The sequence below is a fragment of the Sander vitreus genome, chromosome 12 (genome assembly GCF_031162955.1).
Source record: "Sander vitreus isolate 19-12246 chromosome 12, sanVit1, whole genome shotgun sequence".
NCBI classification, from domain to species: Eukaryota; Metazoa; Chordata; class Actinopteri; order Perciformes; family Percidae; genus Sander; species Sander vitreus.
The window spans coordinates 2,520,679-2,548,125 of NC_135866.1; the positions used below are offsets into that span (position 1 = coordinate 2,520,679).

At 42.4% G+C, this 27,447-nt stretch overlaps 1 protein-coding gene across 1 annotated transcript in view; it reads right to left on the minus strand.

The window, feature by feature from the left end:
* LOC144527007 (contactin-associated protein-like 4) overlaps positions 1 to 6,511 on the minus strand; it is a 293,082-nt gene extending 286,571 nt beyond the window's left edge. The window contains exons 1-2 of the mRNA XM_078264821.1: positions 6,489 to 6,511; positions 5,654 to 5,835 (exon numbers count right to left, since the gene is read on the minus strand). Coding sequence (XP_078120947.1) covers positions 5,654 to 5,835; positions 6,489 to 6,511 — 205 coding nt within the window. The remainder of the gene's footprint in view (positions 1 to 5,653; positions 5,836 to 6,488) is intronic.
* Positions 6,512 to 27,447: the final 20,936 nt, after the last annotated feature.

The following is a 27,447-nucleotide window of genomic DNA, read 5'->3' on the forward strand; positions in this document are numbered from 1 at the left end:
TGTGGGGGGAGGATGGGGAGTTGGTGGTTAATTCTTGATTGGTAAAAGCACATAGTTGTTTGATAGGTTTTGTTGTTTTTTAATTTAGTTTATTTTATTTTTTTTGTCTTTTTTTATTTTTTTCATTTTCTGTGATTGTGGATCTTCTCTGAAAAATGGTCCAATAAAGGGACTTTGAAAACCAAAACCTCTCCTCTCCTCTCGTCTCCACCTTTGACCGCACTTCTCGACAGTTTTGCTATTATTGTGTTGCTGTAATGTGTAAAACTGCCGATTTACCGTATGATTTGGGTGCAGTAGGTAACGTTAGTTGAATAACATTTGCGTTGGGTGGAGCGGCTTGGCTCCTTTTGTCCGGGTGACTGTGGGGCTTAAAGAAACTGACTCTGCGTAGCCTACTACAGAATAGGCTGGGCTGATGTGCAAAAATATACTCATGCTCGCTCTGCCTTGTTTTGTACAGAAAAGCGAAATGTCAATAATAACTTATTTCAATCAAGTCAGCAGAATGCCCCTTTGTGCCTTTTGTTACCTGATACATGATGCCACCTTTTCCAGCCCTTTTTATCTCAATGAAAACTTAGTGTCAGGCCACAGCAGCAGCATGGGCTTTACTGACTTCATGTTTTATACAAAACTGACCAAGATGCCCCTAGTCTCTCAGTTCTGCTTTGCTGAATCTGTCCTCCTTGACATCATCTATTATGATACTGTGCGGTAATAATACTCCGCCGCAGCCAGCTGTGCTGTACTGTACTGAAACAGGCAAATTTCTTTAGCAAAAATAGGCTCAAAGTGGCTTTGAAATGATGTGATTTGTTCCTAAGGCAATGCCTCTTTTTGCCCACGCTCGTATTTCTGTACGAGAGCCAGACGGAGCGGGCTGGTGATGGATACACTCTGATTCTGCTTTATATTCACAGCAGCAGCTGCAGGCTGTTGGAGGCCTGCTGCCCGGCCGGCCGGTCAGTTGGCTCAAACAGAAAAGACACACAGAGTTTCTTTGAGAGCGGAGCAGAGATCAAGCTGCTGGGAGCCAGGAATGAGTTTCCGAGAGAGGATAACTCTTCTGTGTACCTTACACTGATGCATTGCATTTTGGGTAGAAAAGGTTGGAATTAAAGCTGTCTGCTGTCAATTACACATTAATTTAAAGTGGCCATGTTATGCTCATTTTCAGGTTCATATTTATATTTTGAGGTTGTACCAGAATAGGTTTACATGGTTTAATTTTCAAAAAACACCATATTTTTGTTGTACTGCACATTGCTGCAGCTCCTCTTTTCACCCTGTGTGTTGAGCTCTCTGTTTTAGCTACAGAGTGAGACCTCTCACTGCTGTAACATCTTTGTTGGCAGTCACACATGCTCAGTAGCTAGGTAAGGATCACATCATCTAGCTAGCTGTTTGTTTCTCCAACTTCAGTAGTACAAGGCAGGATTAGCCGGGAGACTTCTTCTAAACGAGAGCACACTTCCAACTTTGTGTGGAATACCTGCAGAATAGGGACATGGAAGTAGTTCTTTTGTAGATTATGGTGAACTAGTGTGTGTTGTAGCAGTGTTTTGCTTACAACTCTGCTTACAAACAGTTTTTTAAGTTATTTATTTATTGTCATGTGCACAACAATTATAGAGAAGCCCCTGAAGTCATGGGCAGTGACAATCTCAGATCTCAGGCTCCCTCCATTAATGCTCATTAAATATGTATGAAAGGAAATTACACAAGTAAAAAAATGGGAATCTAAGACATAAAATAGTGGCAAGTTAAAATGTATTGCTAAAATGTTTTGAATGTTTATACAGCCAATGTCAGCTGTTGTCATTGACCTGCATTTACTGCACGTTTTCTCAGACAATGTAATGATCATGAAATTGTGATTCAACTGACGTCTCAGTGCAGGAGCTACTTTTCACCTTGTCAACCTGTGAGCAAAGATCTGTTGTCTGACAGCAGAAAAATAATTAAAAAACAATACTTGAGCTTGGCTGTATTCCATCACAGAGAGCAGGCAGGGACTGAAACAGGGTTAAATCAGGTTTAATGGAGGCTTTTATGAAAACAACCTGAAAATGTTACTTTGGGAGGGAGGAGACTCCGCGACTTCCTGCTCTTCATTTCCTTTGTTGTACTGGCTGGCAGCAGACTGCTGGCCAGAGTGTGTTGGTAGGTGTTACTCCCTTTTCCTCAAAAGCAGAGTGTTTATCTTGTGCTTTGGTTTTGTTAGCTATTTAGTCTTTGCTTTGTCACTTACTAACGCTGTTGTTCTGGGTCATTGTAGATTAGCCTCTGCCTGACCGTGTCATGCTTGCCTTTTTGTTTTGGTTTTAATCTTCTTTGGAGCAGTGTCACACATTTGTATTATTAATACATTGTACAGTTAATTTTACTACAAGCTCCTCCCTCCCTTCAACTCATTTAAATAAATGAAGTTACTCATAACTAGGGTTGGGTACCGAAACCCAGTTCCACTATATTGTTAAATTTAAATAATTTACAATAAAAAAAAAAAAACTATAAAAGAGCCTCTCTTTGATGTCATTTTTCAGTTTTTCAAGAATCGGTTTAGGAATCAGAATCGTTTTAAAAGTACCGGTTCGGCATTGGAATCGTAAAAATCCAAATGATACCCAACCCTAGGCGTAACTTATATGTCCCGGACGAGCACCCAAATATGTTACGTATCAGGGAGTAACCATCTTTTCTTCAACTCATAACATCAGTGGTTACAGGGAGTAACAGTTAATTTCCAGTTTGATGTGTTTAAAAAGCTTAATTAATTACTTAATTACTGTTAAATAACATCCCTGAGACCTCAATTCAGCTGGAAGCCACATTAGCCATTGCTACTGTAGAAGTATACACCCAAATTTCCAATCCAACTGTCTACAGGTCCAGCTGCTTTGCAGGTAATGTAGGCGCCAGGATTTGACAACAAAGAAGAATGCGTGGAGTAAAAAAAAAACAACGAAATGATTCTGGTTCCGTGCATCACTTTTCGATAATGTTAGTACAAAGCCAAATCGGGAAAAAAATCTTTTTAAAAGGTTGAAAAGAAGTTATTAAAAACGACATTTTCAGTGCACACAAAAAATAAACATCTGGAGTGAAAACAGAAGTTCATGCTTTACAAATGTAAGATGTCCTTTGATAATAATAAAGCATTTCAATGAGAACTATGGAACTATTCATGCGTACATAAAAAACAAGGTTAAGTATCAGTTACTGAAAATTATATAAAAAAAACCTCATATCATAATTGTTTTCCCTTTTATCTGCATCTCTTTGAGTCTCTTTAAAGGTGCAATATGTTATACTGACAGCTAGTGTTTAAAATAGTTACTGCAGTATAAATTCAAAATACTGGAGAGAGTCATCTCCCCCGCCCCCTCCTCCCCAGAATCGAAGTTCACGGAGGTTGCCAGGCTGAGACCGCAGCATCCACAACAATGTTGCTAGACGCTTGTCTCACATAGTCAGACATTACTCCACAGCACAGCGGAGTAGCTAACGTTAGATGCTGGTTATATTGACAGTCATAAAAGCCTATGCTCACGCGGAGCTCTGTACCCAACTGACAGACACACTTTTTCGGCTTAGAATTACTGTAGGAACCGCTAAAAACACCACAACCTCACCGTCCTCTCCACCCAACTGACAGACACTCTTCCTCGGCTTAATATTGTGGCAGGAACCACTAAAACACCACAACCTTGCTGTCCTTTCCACCCGACGGATAGACACACTTCCTTAGCTTAGATTTACGGTGGGAACCGCTAAAAATAACACTAACGTTAGCTACCTTGCCATCCTTTTCTACTCGACTGAAATACACACTTTATTGGCTTAGAATTACGGCAACAATCGCTAAACACACTGCAAACTCACAGTCCTCTCTTCCCAATTTACAGCCCCCTTTCTTTGCTTAAAATAACTCTCCATTGTCGGCTACAGCCGCTGAACAGGCTACACGCTTGCCTGGTCCTCCGGTAACGTTAGCAGTTAGCAGGGTTAGCATGGCGGCGTTAGCCAGGACCAGTCGGGATCACTTTACTGGCTGTGTCTCAATTGCTTTTGCGAGTAACCAACTCGGGTACTCTAGCTATATAATTCAATGTGAGTATACGAATGTTGAAATGACATAAAATACCCGTCCCTAGTAGCCGTGATACATTAGCCTTAAGCTAATGCTTAACTGTTCAGGAGTAAATTAGCCAACTCGGCGTCCTTTTGGGCTCTAAGCTGTCTCCATCTTTCAAATACATCTCCAATATTTACCCAGGTTTTGTCTCTGGTCACGCGAATGTTAGAAACATGCCGGTTTTTTTAGGTCGGGTAGAATCTATCTCCGTTGATCCTGTTTGTTTGTTTGTTTGCTGCTTTCATGGCTGTAGTAACGTTAGAGCTGTAGTGCGCTGGGTTTATGTTTTCACAGGTATATCTGGCAACCCGGCCTGGCTGTCAAACTGGGCAGTTGATACCAACACACAGGCCAAAACACAAACCTTAATATCTGATGACGCATTGGGGTCATTTTTGGATTTATTACAGTAAATATATTACATATTGGACCTTTAAGTAACTTTACAGAATGCACTTGTAGCTACATTTCAACAAAACAATGTCAGCATAACAGTGAAAACACACCGCTCTCGTAAGCGTCGCGTTTAGCCACGTAGCGCAGTTATTTTCATTTCAGAGCCCATGTTATCCAATCCGTCCATTCATACCAGGCACAGAGCTGCAGCAATCGTTTCGACTTCAAGCCAGGCAGGTAATCACATACAGGAAGTCCACAGTGCAGGCGGATACTTTACAAAATAAAACACCTTTCAAAATAAAACACCTAGGTTCATGGTGATTTTGGCTGTCTTGACAAGCCACGGGATCAGGCACAAAAAGAGAGACACACACGCTGAGAGAGAGAGAGAGAGAGAGAGAGAGAGAGAGAGAGAGAGAATCGCTTTATGACCGGCACGGAGAAACGCGTCTGGTATGAATGGCCAGGCGTGCGATCAGGCACGTATCTACGCTTCGCGGGCTATACGCAACGTTTACGTGCTCGGTGTGTTTTCACTGTTAGGGTGCTGGCAGTGATGTTTAACTATTTAACTTTTGCCAGTTTCAGTGCTGTATCCAAAAACCCAAAACTGGAGTCATAGGGTTTAAATATAATATATATAATATCAAATGCAAAATGGGTCCCAGATGTGTTGTTGTGGCAAAAACAAAAGCTAAATTGCTGGATTCATGTACGAGAATACATTTAACATAGGTCAAAGGACAAAAAGCATTTAATTATACGTTGAAAACAAATGCATAGCACTCAAATCATCTTCACGTCCGTCTGACAACATTCCTTTGACGACCGAGCAGTAATCAAGTCGCTATCTGAAGAGATTAAATAGAAAAATCTGTAATATTAATAAAGGATTGAGGAAAAACACCTTCCAGACAAGAACTTTTAACGACTTATATAATTACCTCTGCTGCCTGAGTTTAATGAACTTCTCTGAGAATTAATAACTGTAAGAAAAGAAGAAAAAAACTCTCTATAAAGTGCACAAAAAGTATTTTTTTTCTGGCACGTTCTGTGTGAAAAGGAAGATTGTTAGAGTTAGAGAGCCTTAGGTATGGATAGTCCTGCGTTGTTTAATCCTTAGCTGACAGATGGTGTGAAATGCCTGCAGGCTGCCAGTCAGATGATTAAGATAGCCGCAGGTTTCCTCAGAGAGGCCCTTCCTGGCTCTGCTGGGTGGACTCCAGGTGAACTGCTCTTCTTCTGATTTTACTGAGGAGAGATATTGGGTTTTGTTAAGCTGACAGGTTTTTGTTAGCCTCGTGAGACCGTCCTGATCTCGCGAGCTCCAGTTTTCCACTCGCAGATCAGTCTGGCATCTTGAGATAAAGAAAATTTGGAGCCGTTGGCCAAACGACCGAATCAGCGTTGGTTTTGAGGTTTAGGTGTGACGCAACACGGCGGCTTCCACGGATGAGATGAGAACGTAGTTATTGCGCAAGTTTTATCCGAATTTGAAAGTATTCCTTCATTGAAAGAACAGCAAAAAACAGCACTGGAGGCTTTTCTTGGAGGAAAAGATATTTTTGCTCTTCTTCAGAAGTGTATCGTGAAGACTTGGTGGGGATTGTCGATGAGGTTCATGTCACATACAAATGGTAAGTTTAAAAACGTTAACGTTGCTACATTACCTAACTTAATTGTATGTTAAACGATGGCATTAGAAGAACCGCAAGGTCCTTGAAGCCAAACTAATGCTAGCTACACTAACTTAGCTAGCTTCGTTGATCTGATTGGTTGATTTGGCCCGTCTATCACCAACATAGGTGGTGATAGACAGATGGTTCATCCAATCAGCTAACCAGTATTTTCGCCCCTTCCCAAAAGTTCTCCAACGGAAAGTTCCCAGATGGATATGCTGAGCAAATGCGAAGCAATCCATCTGGTTAGGTCAGGTTAGGTTTTTGTCTGTCTGCAGCTGCATGTCTTCATCACTGCTGGCCCCTGGAAAAACCTAATCTGTATATTTTGAGTTCAGTATTGTAAAACATAATGTCTGCGTGGGTACAGAATTGTGAGTGTCTGAATGAATGTGATAATGAATAAAGCAAATTCCTCTTAACGTGACAATTTTATTGACGCGCGAATTCATGTGACACTTCAGAGGAAAGGACGTCTCATCCCTCTAAAACACATTTGCTCGTTGCCTCTCTTCTCCGATGATTTCCTCACGTCTCTCCCGAAGAAGGAAGGCAAGTGGAGGAGTCGGGATGCAATTTAAGGGCTATGGGACGTAACCAAGGTACTTCTCACTTCTCTTATTTGATATCTTCTTGCTCCTCGGCTTAACCGGAAGTTGTTCTGGCCCTCTTTCGAGAAAGCTGTCTCAAAGCTCTTATTCCTGCCCTCAGGAGCGAGGATGGAGCTCATAGGAGCTATGAGCGTGGATACACGAGAGCAGACTTCCCGGAAGCTGTGCAGCTGACAGCCGTTGCTAACTTCGCCCATACAGCTGGCAAATTCATGTGACGCTTGAGAGGAAAGGACACCTCATCCCTCTAAAACACATTTCCTTCTTTCCTCTCTCCTCGCATGATTTCCTCCGTCTCTCTCCCATGCAGTCATGAACCAGCTCAAATTCAAGACAAAAGAAGAGAGACCACACAGAATGTTTTTTTATTTAACCTATAATAAACCTTAAAGTATTGTTAAAAAAATTGATATCGTATTATCAGTGGTGTAGTGAGAGCATGAGTGTATGAAAAACCAAGCAAAGTACAACCTAAACCAAAAACAAACCCTGTCTGACTTTGAGGATCGAGAGACCTCAACTGCCTCCTTCCCAGCTCACATGAGCCAGGGAGGGGTCATCACACCCCCACCATAGGAAAGGAGACTCACCCGGGACTCCTCCAAAACATCTGAAAAATAATAATTACAACATTAAATTCAGGTTACAAGACCTCAAAAACACCAGTCAGTGACAAAAATGCCCAGCATCTGCGATACATAAACGCTAAACCAGGTAGATTAACCCAAGGTTCCTCTAAAACAAATCGAAACCACACTACCTGTACTGTAGCTGAACTTAAGGTTCCTCCGAAACAAAGGCGCACAAGCCAACCACGTTGTCCATAGACGCACGCGAGGAAACCAAACTACAGTATCAAAGCTCATGACCAGGATGTTACCTTTCAATACCTCAACACTTATTTTCCTTTGAGAGTAGGACAATCATTTTTCCAGTGCCCTATATATACTGGCGATAATTACAAGTCCCACTGGAATCCTTTTTCTCCCAAGAACTAGTCTCAAGCCTGGAAACACTGGACTCCCCAGGTGACACAAAAAGCAAGGCAGCATGCGCTGAAAACATAGTTTGATGTGGATTAAAACCGGCATCACCAAACATATTTTTATGAGTCCGAATATATTCATCGGCCAGCACTGCTGCTTCTTGGGGCGTTTTAACTTTTCGTTCATTCATATAAGTAGCAATATTATCTGGCACAGTTTCTAAGTTTTTCAAGCGCTACCAACTCACAGTTGGAGAACACTAACGATTAAACTGTGCAACCAGATCCCGCACAAATTCAACATGAGTCTGGTGTTTCTTCTTTCTTCAATTCCTGATACGTTGCCGATAAGCTTCAGGAACCAGCTCATACGCCTGCAACACTACAGCCTTTACATCATCATACTTCTCACTTTCTGCTACAGTCAAAGTGGCATATTGTAACAATAATGTACGATCCTGATCAGACCACTCCTGGGACTGGGCTCAAACAGAAAAAAGGTCTGGATCTTCAGGGACACTGAAGTCCGTACTGACTTCAGTGTCTGACCATTTTTGAAAGATGTAGACCCGTAGGTAAGAAGGAAGCAGCCCAATAACAGCCAGTGGTCGAATTTATAAGGCTGTTCTTGGGCTGCAGCCTTCATACCTACAGTATGGGTCTACTTCTAGGGAGATAAAAACCTCCATCATAAAAGGAAGCAAATTAACTCAATACACTTTAAGTGTATCTGATTTAAGTTGAACAACCTCAGAAATCAGTGGCGGTTCTAGACCATTTCAAATGGAGCGGCCAGTCTGGGCCCACATGCGATTTTAGGGGAATCAAATATATTAAGCACAAATGTTGCATACCACCAACCATCCATAGGTTTGGTTCCGCAAAAAACTAACGATACCCATTTACGATACACCCCTAGAACCGCCACTGTCAGAAATGGAACCATTCTTTGTTAAAGTTATGCTTGAGATCTCTGACAGAGATGAGATTTACTCACACAATGTCCGACAGGAGAAAACATATACATGAAAGTAGTGTGAATAACCTGAACCGATGAAGACACACTAACAACCTCCGAAGTGGAAACGTCTCTTTTTTAGATAAGAGACATCAGAGCTCCTAAAGCTTTCTCAAATATGAAGGATATACAATAACTGATTTATCTCATTTCAGGCAGAGAGACGTGGTGACAGAGTGTCTGGTAATTACCTTTTGGTTGAAATGCCATGCTGATCCAGAAGTGTATCTCTCAACGTGCCTATTCCTTTCATTTGTCCCGTTATGATAGGAAATAGGACCCTGAATAGAGACACACAAACTCAACAAAAAAGGTCAATTTTCTAACACTTATTTTGTTTTTCTATGAAGTTTATGTTTTCTTCCTCACATAATTGACCTCTATGGATCTGGGAACAAGCTGTGAAACTATCATGTTGTTTCTGCAGATTATCTCTCCGTCTTTTCAAGTAATTTAAGGATCGAACATCCATCTTGTTTATTGTGACACACTGAGCAAGTCATTTCACTGAGGACGGAGTTTACCTGCTGTTAAATCTGACGGAGAGAGGAGACAAATGGACAGAGGTTAATAGAAGCAGGCTGAAATATACTGCTGTCGTTATATCTCTTCAGTACCTTTAGCGTGCTTTGTGACCAGACAGGGTACGATGTAATTCAAGAAGGCATGCATGAAGATTGAACCTGGGGATAAAACGTAAAGCTAAAATATCTTTTAGTGCCGTTTGTGATGTTGGAGCAGATACGCAGAGCTTCTGTTTTTTTGCGGAGAGCTCCGCAGCAATTCAGCACAATTCAGATTGTGCGGGACAGGAAGTCGAGCACAGAAACAAAATAAAACATCCGGTTAATTTTCAAAATAAAACACAACGTGCTCACGGCAGATCATATTTCCCTGCACTACACCTTGACAACACAGCACAGAGCTGTTTCCCCTCTACTCCTCTGGATGGAAACAAACTGTTGTTGGTTTTGTGGTTCTATTCTACGTGAATTTGCGAGATCTCGCGGGTCCTCGTGACTACAGATGTCAGTCATGGCCACAGCCGTACCGCAACAAATCCTGACCTGGTGGGTATTGACGGACAGCGGAGCACGAAGCCGTTCCGCAGCGGAGCCGTTCCGCAGCCGTTCCTCAACCGGTGGAAAGCTGCTTCTCGTGAGAAACCTGAACAGACAGATCATTTACCAACTCTCTAAAATACTGAGCGATCGAATGGTTGAGTGACTGACTGTTCCCATAATCTTTCATTATTTCATGTGTCCGACACTAACTTTAGGTAGAGTACTTTACTAATCCCGGAGTAAAAGGGGATGTTAGTTATGAGAAGCCATTGACTAATGTGCAGGCCCTCACACCAGAACTGAGCTGTTTCTTAATTGTCTAAATATTAGGGTTTATTTTTTGAGTTGCATTTGTGGCAAAAGATTGGAAACATGCGCTGCACTGGTCATTTAGGCTATGTTTAGATCTGTTGTATTCTCACTTTTTATTCTGCGTTTAGACGAGCGATTTGGGGGGGGAAATCTGCGTGCATATGGTGATGCAAAAGTGTGTGAAATTCGATGTAGTATACAGACCAGGCGGCTAGGTGGTGGTGTGAAGCACTGCCACACAACACCACCAAGTCTGCGCGCCTGCGTAGAACCTTCCTTCTACTTCGACGAGGAGGTGGAGTTATTGCTCCAAACAATGCACACACATGGCACACACACAAACACACTGGAGGGTGGTTTCACTTTTTTGCGTTTTTAAGCCCCAAAAACATTGCCGCCGTCTAAACGAAAGGCACACCTGATAAAATATTTTGTCGTTTTCACCCACGAGCGTCATCGTGTAAACATGCAGTCCTCCATCACTGGATAAAACCAGGAAAAACTAACCTGATGACAGCAATAACTTGTAACAACTTGAGTTGCTTTCAGACGTCCTGGCTCTAATCTGACTTCACAGCTTGCTCTAAATACCTGTTTGTACAACCGAGTGCCTGTTCAACTGACTGATTTTGGAGGACTGTACCCAGCCGGGGATCCCTGAGGGAGGGTTGTGAAGCGTGATATTAGACACTGAGCTTCACAATAGGAGGCTTCAGAGTCTTAACAACACTGTGAGAATCTCCAGCCCGTCAGCTGTGACTGACAGCTACTCTCATCTGGAACAAAAATCACTAAAAGAGAGAAAATGGCTCAACAGCGTGAAATGTCATGGAGAGGGTCAGCGGACAAAACCGGCTATTAGGACAGAGAGACTGTCTGCAGATTACTGGACGCTCTGAGAACACTGATGGATCTGGACCAGACCAAGACGTCAACCTGCTTATTGGACCGAGAACTGACCACAGATCAGTGAACAACATGATCGCACATTTGAACGTCCAGGCTCAGAAAGATAATCGGGGGCAATTGGGAACCAGGAAAGATGTCAAACCCAGTTTGCCATTTCAACATGGTGGCATTACACCGGTCACTTAGTGAGAGCAGCGCACACAGTCCTGAAAGGTTGTTCATTTCATCATTGATTTAACTACCGATTATTTTCTCGATAAATCATTTGGTTAATCGAACAGGGTTCAACAATAAGGGCTGCCCGATGAGCCTGGGCAAGTAAATATAACAACTCACTTTTCCGTTAGAAAACGTTTCAATCATTTTTTCCCATCATCATTGTATCATAAGTTATCGTTCTTTTGCCCACGTCGGAGAATGCTTGTTGAATACTTTGATTTGAAAGTGTCCATATATAGAGGTTAACTCCTCGACGTGGCGGCCGCAGGTTCGACTCCGACCTGTGGCCCTTTGCTGCATGTCATCTCCCCTTTCAAGTCTAAGCTGTCCTATCCAAATAAATGCCCCAAAAAATAAGTGAAATAAAAATGATATTAGTGCAATACAAATTCCCTTTTCTAATTATACAGTACCATAAACTCTATATGTGACTGAATCCATGACTACTTTGTTTCAGACTCTACATTTAGGAACTAACACAACAATGGAGGTGATGAAATAATCATTGTGGGTTGAAGACAAATAAAACTTCAGCCTCCAATTTTTCAGGGGAATTCGGAATAAACAAAAGCTGCTGTACAAAAAAAAAAATTGCTGGTCAGGGAGCTCCTCTGAATCCATGCCTGAATCCATCCTGCTGAGCACTAAGGACGTCTCCAGCAGGGACTCCGGAGGAGAGACCTGCAGCAAACCAACAGAAGAGTTTCAAAGGCTTTGTCCACAGAGGCGACAGCTGCAGTAATGTTTTCAAGATCCTTCTTCACACAGAGACAATCTTGGCGGACACAATATTGAGTCAGAGAGATTTCTTCACATTAGACATTTGTGCACTCAAGGGTTATTCCTGTTTATTATAATGTGGACCCTATTGTTATAGGTTTAGCCATTGCTTCTATGTATTATGATAACATTGTGATAGAAATGTAGTTGCTGATATCTGGGAAAGTCCACTCAGGCAAGGCGTTAAGACGCAGTTTAAGTTTAAGTTCCACCTGATGTCCCTCATCTTGCAACACCTCGTTTTGGAAAACAACAACAAACTTCGAGCTAGCAAGCTACACACCGAAAATGGCAAGCTTTGAAGAAAATTTGGGTCATAAAGGCAGGCCTGCTTGGTTCTTTCGGGGATAGACTATGTTTACTGCATTTACTCTCTAACTGGGACGTTTTGGGACTGACAACCATATCCATCCATCCATGTCCATCCATCTTCATCCGCTTATCCGGGGTCGGGTCGCGGGGGCAGCAGCTCCAGCAGAGGACCCCAAACTTCCCTTTCCCGACGTCCTTCATTTTTTATATTATTAGATTATACATTTTGACATGTATAATCGGCGGGGCGGGCACTGCCGGGAGTCGGACTCAAATGACCCATCTGATTGGTGGCGCGCTAACTCGGAAACGGGGAGCGGGATGAGCGTGACTAGAGTCTCTCAAAATGTGACGAAAATCTTTTAAACTGACCTTTGTTGATCTGAAATGAAGACAGATTCAGCAACTGCACGGCCTGTTTCTCTCTTCAAATGTTTTCAGAAACACGTTTCAGTGAACTATTTCAGTCCAATATGAGATCGTATTCTGAACAAGACGCCATGACAGTCTAGCTTTGAATTTCCAGAGAAACCAGACCCACGTGACGCGTTCGTTCAATCAGCTGCCGGTTTTCATTTTTGGGCGACAATACAGATGAGCGCTGCCTGCTGTTATGGAGACGTATTACTTCTCGTCGCTTTGGTGTGTTCCGATGCACTTTTTGGACCAATTTGGGGAGACGGATCAGCCCAACTGCTTTTTCTGCCGACGTTTGGCCGTCGGCTCTGTGTGTCTGGGCCTTAAGGGAGACGCCAGCCACCCTCCTGAGGAAACCCATTTTGGCCGCTTGTACCCTGGATCTCGTTCTTTCGGTCATGACCCAACCTTCATGACCATAGGTTATCCGTGTATCCAGCTAATTTAAATAGCTCACGTTAATTTCAGTCAAATTTCAAAGGTGCAGGAACAACAAATTACATAAGCTGAAGTTATTATAAGTAACATTTACATCCCTGAAATCTAATCAGTTCAGAAGTTGCCTTTAACCTGGCTGAAACTCAGAAAATGACTCTCATGTAATTTTTTTCTGCATCACAGACAGCTCTAAATCTGTCTCTCCAGAAGGCCCTGGAGATATAGTAGTCCTCTTATGATCCAACACTGCAGATCCCGAGGGTCTCATTTTCTATGTGCTGCTAGATGTTGCTGTTCCCCTCTGAAATGCAACATGTTGCCAAATGCCATCCAAACTTCTGGTGCTCTTCTTACATAAAAGACTGCCGACAGATACTTTGAGGACCGAGATTCTTCGAGGAGTTTCAGAAGAGTTTGTCTGACATACAGAGATTACAGAGCAGATGAGCTCCTGAAGCTGCCATCTGAGCTGTCATGACAAATGTTGCTTCTAAGATGATCTGCAACAAACTGCTGCAGGAGTCGTTCCCTGTGTTTGATAATGATAATACTTTGCAGCCCAGTCTCATGGCAGTTCGTGAAATGGTCACGTTACTTAATCTATTGATACGTGTTCACGGGGACGTATTTCTCATTTTTTTCGTGGTGGCCAACACGAAAATGTGAAGTAATGTATTTCAATGAGAAGCATATTTCGTGGTCACAGCATGAAAATGGTAGAGAGTAGTATAAAAAGCCGAAAATCCACGTAGGGAGGTTCCTTGAACAGCACCTTGAACATAACAATCCTCATATACTTTATATTGTAAATTAGTTATAGCACATTTATAATAATTAAGCACTCCCTGGTTTATTATTTACATTTTTTTTTAAATAATTTTACCAGACATTTTGTAAATGTGTTTTATTTGAACTGAAAATGAAGTCTCTTACATTCTGAGTAAATTTTACCTCAACAGTTCCAATCCAGTGCGCCAGGTGTCTGTGTGTTGCATTTTCTAGTATAGGTCAGGTTAAAAAAGACTGGGTCCTACACTTCCCGTAATGCAACTAATGTATTTATAGTGTCACAGTTTCTCAGATACTGAACCCAAATGCAGACCAGGACAAGGTAGGTGCATGGCGAAAAAGGTGAGTATTTATTGTAGAAAACAAGGTAATGCCAAACATGGAGACAGGTGAGTCCGGGTGATGGGGGGCGGTGGAAACGAGAGGGTTGGTAGGGGAGTGCTGGTGAACAGGAGTCTTGGTGGTTCGATGTGGTCAGCAGCAGAGTGGGACCAAAAACTCTGCACAGTTTGACCAGCTGGCAGCAGCGCGGCCACGGCACACCAGGCCGCCGGATGGTGTTGCTAAGAACTTGCAATATATTACCATTATCAGACCGGCCCTCGCAGCCTCGAAACACTACTGGTCCACCGGGAAAAGTCCAGACTCTCCCGATTGCCACTCCGCCTCTGGATGTGGTAGAAGGTTGATGTTGCCAGGCAGAGGTGAAGAGAATTCCAGGGTGATACCGCAGACAAAAGAACATGAATCAGTTTAGCAACAGGTATAAGGAACAAAGCAGCAAAAGCTAACTATCAAACGATTAAGCTGCGACACAAGCATAACATACTGGTTAGGCTAACGATCCGGCAGGGACTGGATGTCAGGTCACAGCTTATATGGTGTAGAGATGACGATCAGGACCAGGTGTGCAGATTGCTGATGAGCCACAGGTGAGTGCATCCTGGGTTTCCCGCCTTGCCCTCGTTGCCCGGCAACAGGAACAGGGTGTGTTCAGGAAAGTCAGACAGGGAAACAAGCTCAAGGAGGTGGGTTCATGACATATAGACCCTTGTATCATTTTCTCACGTTTGACAAAGCTCTTCGAGAGCCACAGAAGACATCAAAACTCCCCGTGGCTGGTAGGGACTACTTTGATATGTGAATCAGAGGAGGGGTTAGAGCGTGCTGAAGTCCGACTGCTCTGAGGGTTTTGTATCACAGGTTGGTTGGAGCCATTTCAAAAAATACTGCAGTACTGCTGTTCTGGTTTTTTGGTTTTTGATTTGGACAATTCATTTCTAATAACCTGCTTCATACTACTTGGTAATAACATAATTTCCTGCTCTTCACTAACTCTTATTGCAGTTAGCGCTGCCTCAGGCTACACTCTCCATTTAGATCCAGTCCTTCATTTCCTCCTCTGCCTCTTTCTCTCTCACATTGAGCCAATGCTGTCCTCTTCCTGTCCGTCTCTCTCCATCTGTCTGTCTGTCTTATTAGCTCCATCTCTCTCTTCTTTCTTTCACTCCTCTTCTGCTTCTTGCTGTCGACCATTTTTCTCTGCAGGGCTTCTTCCTGTCACAGCTGACACTTCTTTTCCCTTAACCAATCTCCTGCTGACAGCAGCGAGGCTGATCTGAGCAAACTATTTCTCCTCCCATGTAAACTTCGATTACTGACCGCCAAGAGACAGAGAGAGAGAGAGAGAGAGAGAGAGAGAGAGAGAGAGAGAGAGAGAGAGAGGTAAGATGCTACTGGCAGTTGTTGCATTCACCAACAGAACAAACCTTGTGAAAGCTTTGACCTCAATTCCACTACAGGTGAGGACATTTCCTTGCAGCGGTCGGCTTCCATTACAAAAACTCTGAGCATCAGTTATTTCCATCAGCAGCTATCTGCAGGAAAATAGATTATGCATACGTGGGACGAATATATAATGCTTTATTGAATGGATAGTGACGTTTAATTTATTTAGCCTTTGCTATGCTCAACATGATCCAAGTCCACTTTAGAATTGCAATTTATAAATTGCTTAATAAAGTCATGGCAGACAGTTGCCTATTTACACATCCACCAGACATTTTACAGACATTGTCCTCTAATTGAAGTTGTGTTTCTGGTCACCTGATGGATGCATGTAAACATTTTATCATCCTTTTAGCTCTGGATTGGTCTCTACAAACTCCCATTTAATAAATGTCTAGCTCTACTGGATCCTCCTCTTACTTCACCAAGAAAACTATTCAACCTGCCTGTTTGATGCTGGAAAAGTAGAATACAGTCAACAAGTGTAATCATATTTTGTTACTCTGCAACTGAGCTGTTTCACATTAGAGGTCATTTTTGTGTCCTTTAAATTGTCAACAACTGTTTTTAATTAGACTATATGGCAGGTTTGACTGATTTACATTGGATGGAGAAGTATTCTGGGAATTATGTAAAGTCACTGGGTTAAGGTGTATTTGTCCTGACCGAACTAGTGCTTCAAAGTAAAAAAAAAGAGAGAGGAAAATGTCAATTTTTTCGAGGGCTGCCCCCTGAAAGTCAAATATTCGAATGATCAGATAATATGTCCTCAGTCTTGACTCGATTTACACTGACACTAATGCTCCGACTGACACAGAATAAGTTAAGCACCTCATTTCCCATCAGCCCTTTGCTGCGAAAGGTCAAGCAATCATCCGACAATTCAGCATTTTTATCTGTGAGCTGAAACATTTCTCAGAGCTCAGGACTGTGTCAGCACTCGCCATCAAAATGTCACCAATCATCTGTTGATTCAGTGTCGTAATGTTCCACCTGCACAGCTTTATTTCAACTGTGACTTTCTCTCCAAGCTGAATATTAGGAACAACTGAGTCCCTGACCAGTTGAGGTGGTTCAGATATCTGACCAGGAAGCCTGCTGGGTGCCTCCCGTTTTCCAGGCACGTCCAAATGGTAAGAGGCCCCAGGGTAAACCCAGAACATACTGAAGAGCTTATAGTGGGGAGAACAAGTATTTGATACACTGCCAATTTTGCAGGTTTTCCCACTTACAAAACATGTAGAAGTCTGTAATTTTTATCATAGGTACTCTTCAACTGTGAGTGACGGAATCTAAAACAAAAATCCAGAAAATCACATGGTATGATTTTATTGCATGACATAAGTATTTCATACATCAGAAAAGCAGAACTTAAAATTTGGTACAGAAACCTTTGTTTGCAATTACAGAGATCATACGTTTCCTGTAGTTCTTGACCAGGTTTGCACACACTGCAGCAGGGATTTTGGCCCACTCCTCCATACAGACCTTCTCCAGATCCTTCAGGTTTCGGGACTGTTGCTGAGCAATACGGACTGTCAGCTCCCTCCAAAGATTTTCTATTGGGTTCAGGTCTGGAGACTGGCTAGGCCACTCCAGGACCTTGAGATGCTTCTTACGGAGTCACTCCTTAGTTGCCCTGGCTGTGTGTTTCGGGTCATTGTCATGCTGGAAGACCCAGCCACGACCCAACTTCAATGCTCTTACTGAGGGAAGGAGGTTGTTGGCCAAGATCTCGCGATACATGCCCCATCCATCCTCCCCTCAATACGGTGCAGTCGTCCTGTCCCCTTTGCTGAAAAGCATCCCCAAAGAATGATGTTTCCACCTCCATGCTTCACGGTTGGGATGGTGTTCTTGGGGTTGTACTCATCCTTCTTCTTCCTCCAAACATGGCAAGTGGAGTTTAGACCAAAAAGCTCTATTTTGGTCTCATCAGACCACATGACCTTCTCCCATTCCTCCTCTGGATCATCCAGATGGTCATTGGCAAACTTCAGACGGTCCTGGACATGCGCTGGCTTGAGCAGGGGGACCTTGCGTGCGCTGCAGGATTTTAATCCATGACGGCATAGTCTGTTACTAATGTTTTTTTTTAGACTGTGGTCCCAGCTCTCTTCAGGTCATTGACCATGTCCTGCCATGTAGTTCTGGGCTGATCACTCACCTTCCTCATGATCATTGATGCCCCATGAGATGAGATCTTGCATGGAGCCCCAGACCGAGGGAGATTGACCGTCATCTTGAACTTCTTCCATTTTCTAATAATTGCGCCAATAGTTGTTGCCTTCTCACCAAGCTGCTTGCCTATTGTCCTGTAGCCCATCCCAGCCTTGTGCAGGTCTACAATTTTATCCCTGATGTCCTTACACAGCTCTCTGGTCTTGGCCATTGTGGAGAGGTTGGAGTCTGTTTGATTGAGCGTGTGGACAGGTGTCTTTTATACAGGTAATGAGTTCAAACAGGTGCAGTTAATACAGGTAATGAGTGGAGAACAGGAGGGCTTCTTAAATATAAACTAACAGGTCTGTGAGAGCCGGAATTCTTACTGGTTGATTGGTGATCAAATACTTATGCCATGCAATAAAATGCAAATTAATTATTTAAAAATCATACAATGTGATTTTCTGGATATTTGGTTTGGATTCCGTCTCTCACAGTTGAAGTGTACCTATGATAAAAATTACCGACTTCTGCATGCTTTGTAAGTGGGAAAACCTGCAAAATCGGCAGTGTATCAAATACTTGTTCTCCCCACTGTATATCTTGTCTGGCCATGGAATGCCTTGAGGTTCCCCAGGAAGAGCTGGAAAACATTGCTTAGCATGCTGCCTCAGATAAGCAGAGAAAAATGGATGGGCAGACGGATGGATGAGTCAATCTGCTGTAATGAGCCTCTTCTCAGTAACTGAAGCTTGTTTAGTCCACTGGCTGTTTGAATTGTTGTCGACAGGAGCCGAACTGCTGCGTGTGGAGAATTAATGGAGATGCTAATGACTCTACTGAATCAGAGTGGAGCTGTTTGTGCTTCAGTGGCTGCAGGTTCAAAGGGTTAATGGATTATTTCTCCTTTAGGGCCAGGAAGGCAAATAATGTGGTAGCAGGAGAGGAGAGGTATTTTTTTGTTTTTCAAAGTCCCTTTATTGGACCATTTTCAAAAATAAGTCAAGAAAAGAAAATCCTAAATAAAATAAATAAAATGCAACAGAACAAATCAAAACGTGCTTTCTTAATCAAAAATAACCACCAACTCTCCATCCTCCCCAACAAAGCATACAAGACTCTCTGTATTTGAGGTTCAACCTACAAACACATTTAAATTCTCCTCAAAGGTGTTAGAGCCGTGATTCCGCAGGTCAGTTATTCATTGTTACACTCATTTATGTTCTGCCAAGACGAATTAGATGCTTAATATTCCCTTTTTGTCACGGTGGAATTAATGAATGCCCTGACCCGACAAAAGAGAAGAAAAAAATCTCACACTACATCATCAGTTTTTTTATGTAATGAATACATATGAAAATAAAAACTGACACTGTTATGTTGACGTTCAGCAGTTACAAATTATGTAATATTTCTGCATTAAAATGTATAAAAATGACCATGCCTATGTTATATATTTTCTTAAGTTGTGTACTTACACTGTCCCAAATGTTTCCAACAATGTTCAAACATGGACCTTTCCTTTGGTCGCTTGTCAGTGGCGTCATATACCCTTTTACCCCTCTAGGTCCTCTAACTTCTGTCAAAACACGGGAACCCAGATGATACGTTCGAGAGTAATTGTACAGTACAATGTCACAGAAAGGGTCATACTCAGTAACTGCAATACAGCTTTTTTCTGCCACACAGCATGATTTTTCATTTAATACATGCCACTTTGCAACAGAGTAATACAGCAGAAACCTAATTTATTGATAGGTCTGTCTGCCTGTCTGTCTGCCTGTCTGTCTGTCTGTGTGTCTATCTGTCTGCCTGTCTGTCTGCCTCTCTGTGTGTCTGTCTGCCTGTCTGTCTGACTGTCTGTCTGTCTCCCTGCCTGTCTGGGTGTGTGTGTGTGTCTGTCTGTCTGCCTGCCTGCCTGTCTGTCTGTCTGTCTGTCTGCCTGTCTGGTCTGTGTGTGCCTGCCTGCCTACCTGTCTGTCTGTCTGTCTGTCTGTCTGCCTCTCTGTGTGTCTGTCTGCCTGCCTGCCTGGCTGCCTGCCTGCCTGTCTGTCTGTCTGTCGCACCTGTGCCATGCACTTCACGCCGTGCTCTTAGATCGTTAAAATAGGGCCCTTCATATGTAAGTGATCTACGTCTCACTTTCGGCTGGATAAATCCAGTTACGAGCAGGACATAGCTCCAGGACAGGACATTGTAATGTTACAAATGAATGTAGCTAGCTAATTAGCCATGGAAAAGCAGGCCGCATTAGCTGCTATTGGCCTTGGAAGTGATGCTAGGTTACTACTGTAATACTTTACAGCCAATCAGCCAGGCATGCTAATGTTAGCAGCATAAGAGCACCTTGAAAGCTGATACACTTATCCAGCTCCTATGCACACCTCTTTGGCATGCTGAGAATCCAAAACGTGATGGGCTTGCCATGCCTATTTACCTTTGCTAAGCTGTGATTGGATTGTCTGCGAACAGTCAATTGAGCCTCATCAACAGAAAATAAAAAGTGATCCTCCACATTATATCTGATGATCCATACATAATCAGATATGATTACTGTAGCTCACAGCTTCATCTTAACCAGCCAAAGGCTCTCTCTCTGTGTTGGAACAGAGCAGAGGATTGTGGGCCGTTGGTGTCAAACCATTCTTCCCATCAGCAGAGCTGGACTGGGCCCAGTCACATCCCTCTTAGCTCTGTGTAATTATCACCCATTTTTCACAGTCTGAGCGTGTCGTCTGGAACAGAATGAGGAAAGATAAAAATACGGAGATCACAGCCAACCAAAGCCTCGTACCTGAAGGAATTATCAACGCCTCGACTTCCATCAATGTCCTCTCTGAGCCCCCGCTAACACACAACAATGATGTCATTTGTGGAGGCTTCACCTCCTCACATCTTCAGGCTGCTAATTTACTTCCTTTGAGAGGTGAATTCCTGCTGTAAATCCTAAATATCAGCCAGTGTGTGGCAGGATTTTAGAGGCTGGAGGGCACCAAGCCCAGACCTGCTATTGATGTGTACGGCTTTTAGCGATGCAGCTAATAAGAGCTTCATGATTTTTGTGTGTGTTTGTGTTTTCAATGCCAAATCTTATGGGAATCCTCTCCTCTGATGTCAGAGGCCAGGTCATCCCATCCTGTTTACTGACCTTTGATAAAACAAATTAGAAATTTGGCCTTTCAAACGTCCTCTTTAGCCTTGACCTTCCTAAAATATGCAAATCTAAAACACACAAAGACATCCTTGTAAAACCAAATCCAATCTGTTCGTTCAGCTCCATCCAAAGGCTGATATGTGACAAAAGGAACTAAATTGCTTCTGAAACTGTAACTGAAAGAAGGTTAATTGCTGATGCTGTTTTGGCGCTGAAGGTTGAAAGACTGCTGATAGAACCTTACCTGGTATTACTGTTATTTTCAGATATTTACAGTGATTAAGAGAATTGTAGGGTATGTATAAAGTGTTTTATCCTTTTGTGTCATTAGTATCAATAGTATCAAATGTTTGAAAAAAAATACAAGTTACAAGATAAGTACCTAATGTAAAAGTTAAGTTTGAAATTAGTTACACTGGGGCACCTGGATAGCGCACCTGGTAGAGCATGCGCCCCATGTACAAAGGCTCAGTCCTTACCGTAGCGGCCGCAGGTTGAAGTCCAAACTGTGTGAGAAGAACTTGATGGAGCAAAAAACATGAACAATCAGAAAGCTTTCAGTCAAACCTATTTGAAAGAGAAACCAATGGCAAAGATGGAAATGATTTCCCAAACTATGTTGTAAACACCCATCACGTTTAAAGACCAACCTCCTGGTTCAAATTCGACATGCCGTACTTGCCGTAGTCACTTGTGGGTTGACGTCCAAATAAAGTGGCTTAGATAATGTGCTGGCTCTATTTTTACAACAGCGCCATGTTCCCAAATCTCAGCAATTACTTTGGTGTGTACAATATTATAATGACCGATAGAGATGATTGTCAGCAATACAAAAATGGGCCTAAATTGTAATTAACCTGGTTTTGAAAGCCATATATGCATGGGACTAGTATTACCAGGAAACCTCATGTAATTTAACCTCCTCCACGTCTGTGTTTCCTGCGGCCTATTCACACAGGATAAGTGAACATGGATGTGATGCCAACGCAGCAAATACACCCAAATCACAGAGATGCCGATTCGCACGATTCAGTGTTGTGAGAAGTTTGAAGAAAGACGTTCTCTTAAGAGACATTGAGACAATCCTTCCTCCCATTCTGACTCTCTTATCTTACTAAACCTCAACTAACCATCCTGGTTTCCTTGGTGGTCTAGTGGTTAAGATTCGTTGCTCTCACCACCACGGCCTGGGTGTGATTCCCGGTCAGGATTTTTTTTGGGGTGGTAGTAGCTAAGTCAGTAGGGAGTTGGGTTGGGAACCGGAGGGTTGCTGGTTGCTGGACCAAAGTATGGTAGTGGATTGGTAGCTGGAGAGGTGCCAGTTCACCTCCTGGGCACTGCCAAGGTGCTCTTGAGCAAGGCATTGAACCCCCAACTGCTCGGGGCGCCTGTCCATGGGCAGCCCCCTCACTGACATCTCTCCATTAGTGCATGTATAGGTACTGAGCATGTGTGTGTAAGTCAGGCCTGTGTGTAATGTGTATAATAATAACAACAGAGTGAAAACATTGTAATTTCCCTTGCGGGATTAATAAAGTATAAATTATTATTTACTTTTTTAGCTATATGACATATTACATATGTGTATCCTTGTGTGTCTCATTAAACCTTTAGAACATTGTGAACTGAACCCTGCTTCGTGTCACTTTGTTCTCCGAGTTCATCACTGCTTTCAGAATCAACTCAGAGGTCAAGCCAGTAGATGATAGGATTCGAACCACAAAACAATCCTGATCTGATTGTTTCAGTCAGACAATTACAACAAAATATTACACAAATGGAGACGGTTATTTGTTTTTTTCTCGTCTACACGCATAAATGTTTGCTATTTTTGCTACTGTGGATGTCTGGCTTCATGTCAATGAAAAGCTCTTCCCATTACAACTCCAATGATGATATAACCAACCCAAAATAGACAACATTCTGCACTTTAAAACTGCTCTCAGGTGTAATGGATTTCAACTGGGAGCATGCAACAGAGTCAGAGAAAGTTAGTGATCGAGGGCAGGGTAATAAGAGGAGGCAGACAGTGAGAGGGAACAAAGCGAAGAGAGATGTTCAGAATATTCATGGAGAGTGTGGAAGAGCAACAGAGACGAAAAGAGAAGAGTCACGTGAGTCTTCCAGGTGTCTGTCTGGAAATAAGAGTGTGCAGACGGGACACTGGAGCTGTCTGTTCATATGAATGGAGCTCCTCAGGGACATCAATCCTCCAATGAGCTGCCGATGAGCCCACGAGCAACTCATTCATTGTGTCGGTGTGAAAGACCTTGAGATCTGACTGCAGGCTGCACTCAGTGGACCTAAAAAATGACCAATTTTCTTTCATATTTGAGCATGGAAGTTCATTTCTAATCTTTGGCAACACTTAAAAGCTTAGCTCAACGGTCCAGTTACAACGTTATTGTTTGCTTTTTTTGAAAGATACATTCCATCATTTCTTAAATTTTTTTTTTTTTGCCAATGGATTCCTTTTCTGTGAGTTTTCATCTTGGTGTATTTCAGGTCGTACTTGGGCAGAGTGATTAGCGCAACACCTGAAAAGTACGGTGGCCCTGAAGTGCAAATCACAACAGCAAATAGAAAAACGCAACAGCAAAGCATAAAACACAACGGCAAATCATAAAACACGACGGCAAATCGGAAAACACGACGGCAAATCGGAAAACGCGACGACAAATATGAAAACGCGACGGCAAATATGAAAACGCGATGGCAAATAGGAAAACACTTCAACAAATCATAAAACACAATAACATTAACTTCTACCGGAAAGGGTAGGGCCTATCTAGCAGAGGACGGACCCTCCTGATTGGACAGACGGACTGTCTGTCTTTTAACAGGAAGGAGAGGTGAAAAACACGGAAAAGCGCCTATTTTGAAAACATGAGTACTCCCGAAGATACTTTCGCTATTATTAAGAATTATTTTGATGCAGGGCATACATACAACATGATAGTTGATATGTTGTCAACCAATCACAACATCAGGATAAGTATACGCAGTTGGAAGTCACGTTTGAGAGAAGCAGGGTTGTACAGAAGGAAAAACTATTCACAACTGGATGAGGTGAGACGTGCCATCCTTACAGAGCTGCGTGGACCAGGGCAACTATTCGGCTATCGGACTATGTGGCAAGTACTTCAGCAAAAACACAAGCTACGTGTTAAACAACACACAGTGATGAGATTGCTGAAGCAACTAAATCCACAAGGAACAGATGCGAGAACACGCCAGAGGATTGTGAGGCGTATGTATCACTCCATAGGTCCAAACTACATCTGGCATGTAGATGGATACGATAAGCTGAAACCCTTTGGCTTGGCCCTGTCAGGATGTATAGATGGGTTTTCAAGAAGGATCATGTGGCTTGTTTGTGGGGCTACCAACAACAACCCATCGGTCATCGCCCACATTTATATAAATTGTGTCAAGAGTGTTGGTGTGGTCCCAATGAGACTGAGGACAGACCATGGAAGGTAAATAATCCACTGTTACGGTTCCGCCCGCATATAAGTGTCATTTTGTTACAGCAAAAAGTGTTCATCTGCCAAAAAGTGATTTCAGCACCCAAAGCCTGGAGAATTCTGTAAGCCAAACTCCATGTTTGTCTTAAAGACACTGTAGGTTTCAAGGAGAGGGAGCTTTAGCGTATTTGCACAGGTGTTTGACATAGGGAATGGTGAATTTGTTAAGAACTCGATGCATGGTAGTGGTGTTATTCCAGCAGGTGGAAGGGATGCGAGCCCTGTAGCAAACATCAGTACATCCTCTACGGACACAGCAGTTGCTTTTTCTGAAAGGGAAAAGTTAACATTGTTTTAGTGTCTTTATCATCTAACAAGTAAATTAAGTTGACACAGTGTGAAAACGAAAGGTTTTCACTTTTTACAAACACCACATAAAAAAGCCATAACAAACCTTCACAATCAAGAAGAAAATTAGCCCAAAATCCAAGTGCTTTTCCTTCTTTCTGCCGACTGTTACTTCCTGCTGGACTGAGGTGTGGTCTAAACAGGCTTTCCATGTCAGCAGCTGTCAGGTTCTTCTGAGAGTGGCACAACACACACGGATGCTGCTGGAATGTGGTCAAAAAGTGTAGACTTGCAAGTCCTTCTTTGAATCTATTAGGAATAATGATCATATAACAGATGGTTTCAGTTACCATGGTAACTATACCAGAGTCTAAGTTACCAGTCTTCCTGGGACTGAAAACTCAAACTGATCACTAAACCCACTTCACCATTTGTGAATGTCACACAGTGTTATCTGTAGCCACTTTTAAAGCATTCAAGTGATAAATCATTGGACTGGAAAGTATGTGGTTGTTAAACATGAGATTGAAATATGTTTGATGAATGGAGGCAGAGAATGAGTCTTTAGAACTATTACCTTTGAATAGCACTCTGGTTTCTGTGTAGAATATACCATCTGAGGTATTCCTCCACAAGTGTTTGCTTGTCCTAAGTACACTAAGTACATTTTGCAGAGATTCCACTGATTCTGCTTCCTGGACCTGTTAAAAAGACTTTGTAAGACATAGCAAAACCCATCCCTGATAGGGTGAGAATCTTGCAATGGTCAGTCAAATGGTAAACCACTCAAACAAAACAGGGATCAAATTATTTTTTACTTAAATGTTGTCTTACTGATAGATGTGGAGATCTGAAACTTCTGGGCTGTTCATTTCACTATGACCTTACTCTGAATTAAATAATGTGCTCTCTTAGTAAACCCACTACTTGAATCAAGGTCACTTCATACCTGATGCAGAACTCTCCCTATCTCCTCATCTGTAATATCTTCCACAGTGGCACCGAAACTGGGATTCCGTACAATGTGGTTAACAAGGTCCTTTGACAGGAAATGTGGTGCTGTTCTCCCGTGTACTATAGACACAAGTGAGGAATTCCCGCCTCGGCCCGCCAGTATCTAGGCCTTCTTCAGGGGAGCCAGCATCATCGGTAAACTTAACAAACATGTCATTCTCCTCGGAGTACGTGCAACGCTGAAAACCTCTGACAGCACCATCCCATACATTAGATCTGGACACGTTGAATCTGCTGACTTTCTTGTGGTCAATGGGAAGCGCCAAAGCATAATTTTGTAGCTTATTAGCTAAACACAAATCGGATCAAGCATTCCTTCCGTTCAATATTCATAAATTGTACTCCTAACACTTGATTTTGACTCCTTAGGACACTCTCTAGGCAGTTAATAAAACAATAGGCTACATGTAATACATTAAAATGGAGTTCCTTACAAAAAGACATCTCTCTACTGGACCTAGTACCAACAGTTTTTCTCGCCACAGTAACTGAAATTGGCGTTTCACCCTTCTTAATACAGTGATGTTTATTTGTTTAATGACGTCGTACTCTGTGCAAGTCCATTCTACAAAGAGACAGGATGATGGATAATACTCTAATAATGCATTCATGACTCACATATGTTCTTTAGAAGATGCCTCATTTCTTTCTTTGACAGTTAGAACTTCATCTTCGTCATCATCGTCATAAATGACGATAGGCGCATACAGGTCTGTGTAGTTCCTGCAAAAAGAATATGTACACAAAATCCAATATTAATGAAACATACAGTGTGTCTTCTTATCAGTATTCAAGAGTGTTAATATTTAATATTCTAGACTATTTAAAACAAAAGCCCCAAAACCAAACCTGTAATAAGTTCTCGTCGTTCCAGGACATCCAGAGGTACTTGGACCGATATCCTCTGTATTCGTCTGCATTGGACTGCTTTCATGCAGAGGTTCAAATGGCTGTAGACAAATGGAGGTTGATCAATACCTTATACAGCAAACAAAAACATTTTCATAAAAAACAAATATGCTTTACATTGCACTCACCAGTGTGTCAGCTAGGTCAAACTCTGTACGGGTTCTTTTTATCCCAAACTCTGTGTTAGAGTCAGAAATGTCTGACACTTCTCCAACTGCAAAAAACTAAACAATTAAAGTTAGCTTGATTGACATGAAGACAAACAGTTAAAAAGAAGTTAACTCCAGAAGAAAGTGATGAATTGAAAACTGGTTTGAGACACCAGAAACGGCTGGTATGGGGACATGATAAAAAAAAAAAATAAAATCAAAATAAAAATAAAAATCAAAGAAAATCAAAAGTTTAGTTTCATGTGCTCACATGAAACTAAACTTTAGATTTGTTTTCATGTTAGCTGCTTTGAAACCCTTTTGGCGCTGTTATGAACAGTGCCAGTGCCCCAGTCAGCAGCACTGCAGCAAAGAGTCTACT